General features: G+C 40.8%; 1 protein-coding gene across 1 annotated transcript in view; it reads right to left on the bottom strand.

The window, feature by feature from the left end:
- Nucleotides 1–10579, bottom strand: part of LOC113236479 (radial spoke head protein 3 homolog) — a 27700-nt gene extending 17121 nt beyond the window's left edge. The window contains exons 1-2 of the mRNA XM_026472567.1: nucleotides 10096–10579; nucleotides 6462–6543 (exon numbers count right to left, since the gene is read on the bottom strand). Coding sequence (XP_026328352.1) covers nucleotides 6462–6543; nucleotides 10096–10223 — 210 coding nt within the window. The 5' untranslated portion in view covers nucleotides 10224–10579. The remainder of the gene's footprint in view (nucleotides 1–6461; nucleotides 6544–10095) is intronic.
- Between the last annotated feature and the right edge of the window lie 333 nt (nucleotides 10580–10912).

Here is a 10912-nt window from a genome sequence, read left to right as displayed (position 1 = left end):
GCTCTGTATACGATTTTAGCGCCTTACAAGTGCGGACACTTTTTAGCGCGGACCCGACGTCCATATAATTGTAAGTCAATGGCGTCATCAGTAGATTTTATTTAAAAAAATACTACAAATAGGGTTTTTACTCTATTGGACGTTGTAAGAGTTCATGCAAAATGGATAAAGTAAAGAATAATTAAAGATCTAGTGGAGGTGGTGAACCTTGGATATTAAGGGCCGTATTCCAGAACTCTACTCAATGCTCAAGTCAAGACTTGAGTGCTTGAGGACTTGAGTCAAGCACTGGAAATATGACCCTAATGACAATGACTTGAGTATGATTTCTAGTGCTTTAAATCATACTCAAATCCTGACTTGAGCATTGAGTAGAATTCTAGAATACGACTCTAAGTAACATCATTCGATACAATCATCGTTGTCAATGCCAATTGTGCAAAATCCCCAAAAATCACGGTTAAAATCCTCAAATTTGGGAAGAGCAAAGTTCATATTCCCCATAAATTCCCCACATCTCGAATTTTCATTATTTATTAGAAACACATCGCTTAAAAATATAATAAAGAATTAAGAACTCAAAATGTAATAATCTATTACGTTTGCCGTGAATGTAAACAGAATGTAAAAAGTAAAACTAATTATAAAATTGGATGACCTTAAATCGTTTATTTATTTTAATAATAATAATAATAATAATAATAATAATAATAATAATAATAATAATAGTGTTTAAAATAAATACGAAAATAATAATAATAATAATAAAATTAATCTTTTAGGCCTTGGTAGAGGCGACAGTTTAAAATAAATACAATAATAATAATAATAACGTACACACTCAACATAGCCCCGCACTAGGGAAACACTGTGTCGCGGGTGCTATGAACACACACGTAGACAACCACAAATTACACCCAAACTCACGAGAGAAACTACTACTATAATCGAACCTGGGACCTCTGCATGGCAGTCCGGTATGATAACCGTTCGGCCACGGAGGCAGTTATATTAATTATAATATTAATTAGATTCAACATTAATCTATAATCAGTCTGAACAAAAAATCATTTTTCTTTGCCTTACAAAATTAAGTAAGTTGATTATTTGTTGTGCATTTGGTGACACTATGTTAACTTTAGAAATAATCAATGAGATTCGACCTATATTTAATATTTAAAGTTGACGAGTGGTAAGTTGTGGTGTGGAAGTACCAACTGCTCGGCTTTGTTTATCAATAGCTGATTTCGTTTTACTTCATACCGGGGACCGGCCTAAGCGGGAGAAAGAATCGCGAACTCAACACGCACCGACTGGTAATTTTACAATTTAGAACCAAGTACTCTAAATAATTCTATTTAAGCTGCTTGTTAATAATACGAGGGAGGTGCGATGTTGAAAAACACATCAATATAGTCCATCACAGTGTTTCTAACAGTAACGATCAAACTATCGATGCATCAGCAATTGATAGATTAAACAAAATGATAAAATGTTAGAATCCCCACATTTTCCTCACATAGCGCCAACCCCCACAAAATCCCCAGTCTAGTTGAAACTCCCCACAATTTGGGGAATTCCTCACAAATTGGCAACGCTGGATACGATAGTCGTAATTCGCGCTCGGGCCGGTCATGGCCATTTATTTGTTGACAAATAAATAAACATTGTGAAGTAATTCTGTGTTGTGAAATGATAAAAACAATTGAAATGAGCGCGTAAACTACTGTACTTCAATGTTGTGTATGTGTATTGTGCCGTCTATCAATAGAATACAGTGAAATCATTGTGTGAAATGTGGTTGGCGTGAAGAAATAACTCCAATTTTGTAATGAAAATTTTATTTCTTCCAACGTAAGTTAGATATGTCATTAAAATATTCCTTATATTTACATGATAGGGAATTTAACAAGCCAATTTAAAAAGCTTTAAATTCTTATCGCCATTTTTATCTTTAAAGAATGACTATGAAGTAGCCGAGGAAAATTTCTTTTCTTTTTAAAAAGTAAATCTAACTTGAAATTAGCTTGAAGAAACCTAGAACTTCTTGGAAATGGTTTGTTTTGTGAGTTATTTTGTATATTTAAGCTTTCTTTATTTATAATATTTAAAACCGAAAATCGATAACTGTATTTTTATTAAGTTTATATTTTATACATAAATATTTAAAATTTAGCGAGCGCATTACTTTATGGCAGGTTTTACATCACTTTTCACAATGTATTTAAAGTCGCACGTCAATTTGCGCTTTCTAACCGATTAAACATTGCGCGAAAAAGTCAGAAATATTATATCTAATTTCGCCTTGTTGCCATTTTGATAGTTTATATTTTAGCCATTAAACTTGAAATCTATTAGTTTCTCAAAGCACTCTTGTGATCTACGAATAAAGTTGTGCCCACTTTTACTTTAAATTATCTAGAAACCTTCTTCGCGATATTTTGAGGGAATTTGAACTCTTAAAATATTCAATCGAATTAAATTCTATTAGATATCTTATAGTATATACTCGTATTTAGATAGGGTGTGCTGCTTGGGACAGGTATGCACACATATAAAGAAGTTTTTTGTTTAACCGCATTTTGTGGTTTAAGTTTAAGGTGTTTTTTTTTTATAAAAGACAATCAATAACTAGCTTAATATTTTATATTGCAAATTATCCAAATTAATTTACAATGTGCGTTTTTCATAATATAAGACGGTCACTGACCTTATAAGAATTTGTTCTTATGTCTTATAATTCTTACTTTGGTTCCACACTTCACCCATAACTTCCACATACACACATACTCAAGAGCCTGTAATTTCAACAGCGCCCTTGCTCTTCAAAACCGGAACGCGAAATAGGTAATGTGGTGGTGGTACTTTCATGGCCGGGTGAACTCTTTCACAAGGAGCTCTACTACTGCAATAAATCATCAATCAGTTGCATGTATTCTTCTTTCTTCTTTTTCCTTAATGGGCTAATACGTACCGTTGTAGTTCTAGGCAAGGCAACGGCTCGAGCTATGTATTCTTTCTTCTTCAGTTTAAGAGTGAGTTCCCGTGAACTGTCCTCATTTCATCTATTCTGCACGTTGTTCAATAAGAATGAGATGAGGTGTTAGTAACGTCGGAGCTGGCTAGTAACGTTATGTCATCAAGTATATTAGCACGAAACTGGAGTGTTCGAAACACATGGTAAAACGTGTGGAGTACACGTTTGACGTGCTCATTTCCTAATCAACATTCTCCAGTTACTGTTGCTATTTCACTAGTATAGCCTCCAGTCCATTTTCATCGCAAAGGGTAATGTCGTTAGAAAATAGCATGTGCTTACTGAAGGAGTGCTCTTGTTTCAGTATTTCTGAGGTCAAGTCGTTCAGTATCATCAAGAAGAGGCTTAAATTGACACTTTATGAAAGCCTGCAGCCCCATCGATCTTTTCGATTGTTGATCTGACGCAATGTTATAGGTGATGTTATGAGTATAGCACAAATTGGCTCCACATACTTCCCAGGCCCACCATTTTCTTTCTGGACACACCAAAACTCTTATTAGTATCCGATAGTTAGGCGAAGCGCAACGGTCTGTCAGTCCAGTCTCTCCGCTGAGAGTTGTAGTTCTTAATTGAAACCATATTGAAACAATGTAGGAAGGTGCGATCGTTGACAAAGGTTATGACAATTTACTAGCACCTACTATTTAAAAACAACTACAACAAAAAACAACGACAATTATTGCTCAATAATCAGTAATTACGACAATTATTGAGTAATAATTGTAGTTGTTTTCCCCCTTCGATCGCCCTTTCCTACAATGTTTCAATGAAGAACTCACAGATTTCAGTTTTTTATAGTTCTCACAACCTCTCTTTTTCAGATTAAGCTCTGTTGCATACGCAGTCCGTAAAATACGTGAGCTTACCGATGTTGCTACTGCTAGACTCGTTTACTTTAGTCACTTCCAGCGGCAGACATACAAACCACGTTCGTGTTACAAAAACCAGCGATTCGTTCTGTGTACCGTTTAGGTTCTCGGGTTTTTCTCAGAGAAAAGGAGACTGGTATAATGACTGTGGCATCACAGTACATTTACTCAAATATTTTGTATGCCTGTAGAAATATACATTATTTTATTAAGAAAGACTTCAATAATATTAACCTTAGAACTAAGTCCAAACTCATGATACCACGATTTCGTTTAGCTAAGGTAAACATTGACTTACAAATAAATGGACTACGGGTCTAATACAAAAACCACGAAAAAAATGTCCCAAGCCAACCTATTTAAACGTAGTGACATGTAAAGGAATATGAAAATGTTGAATTTAAATTGTAATGTCATCACAGTACTGTCTAATTTTGCTTGCTTCGCTGTCAGTCGAACAAACGAAGACTAAAGCGTGAATGACGCTCTGTACACGATTTTAACGCCCTATAAGTTCGGACACTTTTTAGCGCGGACCCGACGTCCATTTATTTCTAAGTCAATGAAGGTAAACGATTATTTTATGGGGAGCTGTGTACGTTTTTACAATAAGATTCCGGAGAATATATTAAAATTATCATTTCCTAAGTTTAAAACTTACATTAAAAGTATTTTAATTTAAAAGTTATATTAAAAAATAGAAGAGTATGTGTTAGATAAAGAAGTATGGAAAGACAACATGAGTCTTGATTCTACACAATTTTGATTCAAAGTGTGCTCCATAGCATTTAATTTCATTTGAAAAGAGCAATCCCTAGAGTTCCTTGCTCGTTCTTCTCAGGGAGGTTAGCGTAGTGAACGAGCAATAGCTTAAAAAAATGACGTCAAGGGTGGAAATTTTACCTATGGAATAAATGATTATTTGACTTTGACTTCTGGCATACTCACTGTTCACCAAACCTATATGCACAGGCACATTTCCTAACTCTTCAAACGTTTGTTCATAATAAAAACGTTGCCAAGTATACTTTCCAATTTTCTATTATTTCATAATATTATTTTATAGAGCTTGTTTCTAACCTTTGGGACTGTCCTGCGATTTCTATAAATTGTCTTGCATTTCAGCTCTAGCACTAGCTACAGCTATTTGCAATTTCGAGGTGTCGTACTCGTCTCCACCATCGTCACTCTTTAATAGCTATTTTATTTTCGTTGTTTTTTGCAACTCGTCATTGAACTGTTATAATAATAATAGTGTAATGATTTATTTCGGAACCAGGTCCGTAGATTGTTGGTAAATTATAAAATGCTCAAGTCTAGTGAAAAACAAATAAACATTTATTTATTATATATTTGTTCTTTAATGTTTTTCATTAATATGTTATGTCACTCGTTTTAACGTACCAATATTTATAAACCAATTTATCTGCCAAAACTTTAATTACTTTCACTTATTCATAACCTGCACTAATTTATCCTACAAATGCATTAAATCACAAATCATAACACAGATGTCCTTATAGATAATAAAAGTACCAAGTTGTTCCTGAAACTTTTCTTTCATGGTCTTTACACGTCCTGTCCGGGATGATTACTGAATACAAAAGTAAGTTTTCAAACATCACTTCCACAAATCATTAATTAGCCCGTGACTAACAACTGACAAACCTACAATTTATCAGCTTTTGTATTTAACATATTGCCATTCTGCTTTTTATTTCAGTATCTGCTTCCACAGTTATAGTACTAAATGTCTCTTGCCTTCGCATCCTTCTATTTCATCTCCTGCCAGCCACTAAGGGTACTTTTCAATCCTCTGTATCTGTAGCGTGTTCTTAAATTTTTATAATGATAATTGTTAAGAAGATTTGTTAGTTTTGATTTACAACTAATAATGATACATCTGACAGGCGGAAAATGAGTGCACTGCGCGATGGTTGATTGAGATAAAAAAACAGGTAAAATGGTATTTGACACAATGAACGGTATTGCATCGTTCATTTTCCGGGTGTGAGAAAGACAAGAATGAAAAATAATAAAATAATTGTATAAAATATAAAAATTGTCCTAATTTGGATTTGCATTGGACTGTAAGTGATAATGATTGATTTATCATAGTATCGAATAATATAAGTTGTGTCGTGTATTCTTATGCCGTGCGAATAATAAGTCACGAAATATTGTTTATGAATGAAGATAGTAATTGTTATCAGTTTGTTGAAAGGAGTAGGTACCAAGGGTAAAAAGAAAAGTACGCCACACTTGACTTTACACGAGACCTCACTATACCTGTTATGGTAAAGTGTCACGGAACCCGTGTTTTTTATTTTAATGTTTTTCATGGGATCTTCTACATCCATGGGCATTTCCAAGTATCTACGTCGGTATTTAGGCATCGTCGGTGCGTGTAAGGTGTATTAGAGCGAAGCGATGCAAATTTGCTAAGATTTTAGAAGATTTGATTTGTTATGAGTGGAGATCAGTTGTATCTGCCTAGCTGATATGGAAAGCTGGTGTAATTATTTATTTATGTACATGTGGTGCTGACTGACCTGCGCGAGCGGGTGCGCGGCGAAGGTAGAGCCGCGCACGACGCGCTTGTCGTGCATCACGTTCGAGTACGCCACGCCGCCGCTGCAACAACATCATGTCGCCATCACTATCCTGCACACGTCGCTACCGGCATCTAGCCTTCATTGTTTACAAGTATAATATAACTTAAAGCTTAAAATGTTCGTCGTTAATGATTGTATTTGTAACTTTGCGGAAAACAAACAGGTACGAAAAATACGTATATATAACATGTGTTTTAGTATAATTTTTATAGCTGTTGTATAAAGAGGACTGGAAAATAAATGGGCGGAAATTAGTGTAGTTGACCTCGAGCGGCAGCGGTCGAAAGTGGAGCGAGGGCGCGAGGGGCGCCGCCATGCCGAGCAGGGCTGCCCGCAGCCGGCCCTCACAATTGAACTCTATTGTCAATTGTAGAAAAGAGGAACTACCAACGAATGGAGAAGCAATCATCGAATCGAATAATCGGAGTAGCCTGCTATCGAAGCGGACATTGAAATCGTCTTCGAAGTTGAAATGAGCGAACCGGTGGCGCCGGCGCTCCCGCCCCGCGTCGCCACGTACCCGTGCAGGGCGCGCACGCCCACGACGCCGGCCACGAGCGCGCGCACTCCGCCGAACACCGAGGCCGCGCGAGCGCGCGCCTCCGCCGCGGCCCCCCGCTTCGCGTGCGACGTCACCGCCTTCGGGCGGCTGGCGTACGAGTACACGATCTTCTCGCGTTCCTGCGGAGGGTAGAGGGTCTCGAGCCCCAGCAGGCAGGCGATCTCCGGGGGCGGCAGCAGGAACTGCCCCGTCTTTACTGTCGTGACGAAACGCGGCTTGTCCGACTCGCCAGCCTCGCGGCCGACGCGGCCGCGGCTTCGGCGGCCCGGGGACGGTGAGGCCCCCGACGTAGCCTCCGGCGCGAACAGCCGGGGCTGCGAGCCGCCGAGCCCGGGCGCGGCCGCGGCGCGCGCCGCCAGCGCCGGCTCCGACGCCGCCATCGCCCGGCGCTGGCGCGCACGAGTGGGCCGGCTGAGGTTGGCGCGCAGCGTCTCCTTCTCCTGCAGCCTCCGCAGGCGGAAGTCCAGCGCGCGAGAGAATTTGGGATCCAGCATGCAGCGCGGCGAAGAGGGCTCCGGGGGCGCGGGCGCGCGTCGCTGCGGCTTCACGGCGAGCACGCGGCGCGCCTCGCCCGCGCCGGCGGCCGGGCGCCCGCCGCCATCGCGCCCGAGGACGGTGAACGCGCTCGGCCGGGCCTCGTCCTCGTCGGGCAGCTGCACGGGCGGCATCGCGCGTCTCACATGGCTCTTCGCCGCGAAGGGCTTCTGCGGACGCGTGCTGGCGCGTGGCGGCCGACGATCACTGGCGCGAAGGGCCGCCTCGACCGCTGGTCAGCGCGGGGCGGGCGCTGCGGCGGCACTCAGCGCGCACGCGCCGTCGCACGTGGCGGTCAGCCGGCGTGAGGTAGCTCGATGGAAATAGGTCCTGACTAAGCTTATCCATGGAACTGAACTTGTGCAACATTTCACGCTTATGGTGTCTTCGTTGCCGCACACCGAGGCAAATAGCCGCCAGTAAGGACGTTTAGGAAGTTTTATCAATATAATTAAATTGGGTGTCGCGGTCCAATATATATATTATATGAACAACTAAAAACTGATTATCGAGTTGTTTGATTTTCGCGATTGTTACACATAGGAAATAAAACTATTTTTCCGGATTTAAATCGCCTAGGTATATTTGTTTTTTCAAAGGGTTTGTTTGAAAAAACAAATATACGCGGTTAAATCCGGAAAAATAGTTTTATTTCCTATAAAAAGTGATTGTTTCTCAAGGGCCTTTATAAGTGTATGCGTCATCCGACCGACCTTGTCGATCTTTATCGCACTTTTCCCCCGAAATTTATAAAATATAATACATAGTAGGCGGTGGGAGGAAAAGTGCGTCAAAAGAGAAATAGTAGAAGCGAAGGTCCTCCGGCGATGCCAACGGCGACGCATAATTGACGCAAGATTGATTAAAAATAAAGATTTCTATTAGGAATAATATATAGAAAGAAGGTTCTATGTACAAACACTGAAAACTAAGTAATTTTCATATATTGTTGATTGATTGTGTCTATTATATATCAAAAAAATATTGCTTCTGTTGTTATAATTGCCTAGCTGTAGTTCATGTAATGCATGCGAGCTAGGCGAGCCTGCCGTTCTGTAGATAATATACGACGATTTCGAAGTCGTGCTGAAATGTTGCAGCTTTAGTAAATATGTTTCAACCTATTGGCAATACTGAAAGTATTGGACTAGGCACATATTTATGTTCTTTCGAATTAACTAGTTCAAAAATTCAATAAATTTGTTTATTTATTTATTTAACAAGGAAGACTTGTGGCAATACGTTACAGCGAAAAATAAAATTAATCCATCGTTTTTTCCCTTAACAGTGCAGCCGCATTTGATAAGAGGAGCGTCGACCGTCGCGTACCATAACATTTCGCCATCTGAATTAAGGTAATATCACCTGCCATTCGCCTTAACCACACACGAAGCTTTCTTAAGGCAGATTCGATAAAAATCGGACAATTCAGCTTCCAGGTATGTGCCGTGCATGACAATTCTCGTATGAACAGGTCAACGATTTGTTTCAAGTTGTGCTCAAGTATTTTTCGTAAACGTCACCATTTTTTAAATTGCAGTTGCGGGCACCAAATTGTATGGTTTGATGGAATGACGATGTAATGTAGTACGTCGGACTTAAGCACTTTAAAAAAATACTGTGTTGCTTGGAAGCTATAATATGTAATACGTTATGAAGTTCGTCTGCGAGCGCCGCCTTGGCGATAAGCGTACCTACCTAAGTGAATTACGTAAGTATGTACAGTCAACAGCACATCAAGCTTCTGTTCAAATATCACCTCCTGTTTCACGGAACAAGATCTATCAATGTGTAGCTTGATGCGCCGCCGTCTGTACAAAAATAAGGTATTTGAATTCGAGCCTCCATTTAATAGCACCAATTAAACCCAGGCTGGGTATGTAAGTGTATATATAATAGTTCGTTGTTTGCGTAAGTTTATAGTCCACTGAGCATGAAAAAATGTTTTAAGAAACAAAGTAATGCTTGTTGATTAATCTTTCAAGCGTTGGCTAGGGCAGAGCTTTAAGGCAGTGTAGCCAGCATAAGCGATCACCGGCGTCGCCTGCACAAGGCGCAGGGGGCACGCGACGCGGCAATGCCCGCTGGAACACAACACCCCGAGGTTCAAGGTCTATCCACGTCGTACACGCCACTCAAGTGGCTCAATTGACGATTATTTTCTTATTGTAAGAACAACCAACCGTAGTATTTGCTCACAGCTGACAGCGCAGAGTTTGCAATGCAGTATAAGAACATGATAACAATGTTATGGTAATGTTACATTCGTCCGTTACGTTTCCAGGTATAATTACGATATTTGTGAAATGATATTGGGCCATCCTGTAAGTATTTACTATTATCAGAACATTTACATAGTGCAAGTGATACCCAAACTCGTAATTAAATCGATGTATTTATCTTGACCTACCTAGCTCAGTCAAGTGCATATGTATAAGTAGGAGGAGAAGTTAGTAGACAGCGGGATGCACTCACCAAGAGGGGTCCCTTTTGAGCTTCATGTTGTTGTACAGCGCGCGCGGCGTGCTAGCATAAGTGAACTGTCCCCTCGCGCGCGGCGCCGCTGGGCCCTCCACAAGCACCGAACGCACGCTGACGCTCATCGCGCTTGTCGCTGTGCAACAGCTTCGTCACGGCCCAGTAGCAGTGCTCGCACGCGGCCAGCACCAAGCAGCACACGCAGCGCCGCGCTCATCTGCCTCCCCACCTCTCCGATCGACGACGTCTCGCTGTCACTGTCACTGTCGCGGCCTCGCATTCGACAGCTATGCCGCTTCGAAAATGGAACCGGGAGACGTCAACCCCGATCGATCACCGTAACATAGTGGCGCTTATCCTCGCGTCTCGGGACATTCACGCCGAGAAGCTCAATAATTCAAGTCCTTTCGGCCGGGGTGTCCCGTGATACGAACGAAGGCCGTAGCGAGATCCCGATTGTTTATTATTCGTCGGTCACGGGGCGGGCGAGCGCAGCGCGTGTAACAAGTAGCCGTCGCCGTGGTGACGCGACAACGCGCGCGTCCGTTATCAAGTTTGACATTGTCTTTGGACGCCGTTGCCATAGCAACTTAAAAACTCTGACTGGAAATGCAAGATACTTTCGTTTTGACGCTTTATGCACTAATATGTCAGGCAGATTTTTTCATAAGAACCATAGACGTAAAATAATTCAAACGCTATGGAACAATAAGATATGGTAATCATGTTAGTGATGCTCACTGTGAAGGAAATTTTATAAAATAAGTTAAGAGATGAAACAGTCCTTACTCCAAAATATGAAATTGTTATATGT

This window comes from Hyposmocoma kahamanoa, unplaced genomic scaffold (genome assembly GCF_003589595.1).
Source record: "Hyposmocoma kahamanoa isolate Upper Pololo Valley unplaced genomic scaffold, ASM358959v1 92, whole genome shotgun sequence".
Taxonomy (NCBI): domain Eukaryota; kingdom Metazoa; phylum Arthropoda; class Insecta; order Lepidoptera; family Cosmopterigidae; genus Hyposmocoma; species Hyposmocoma kahamanoa.
Note: the sequence above shows the minus strand (reverse complement) of the source record. Positions and strands in the feature narration are given on the sequence as shown.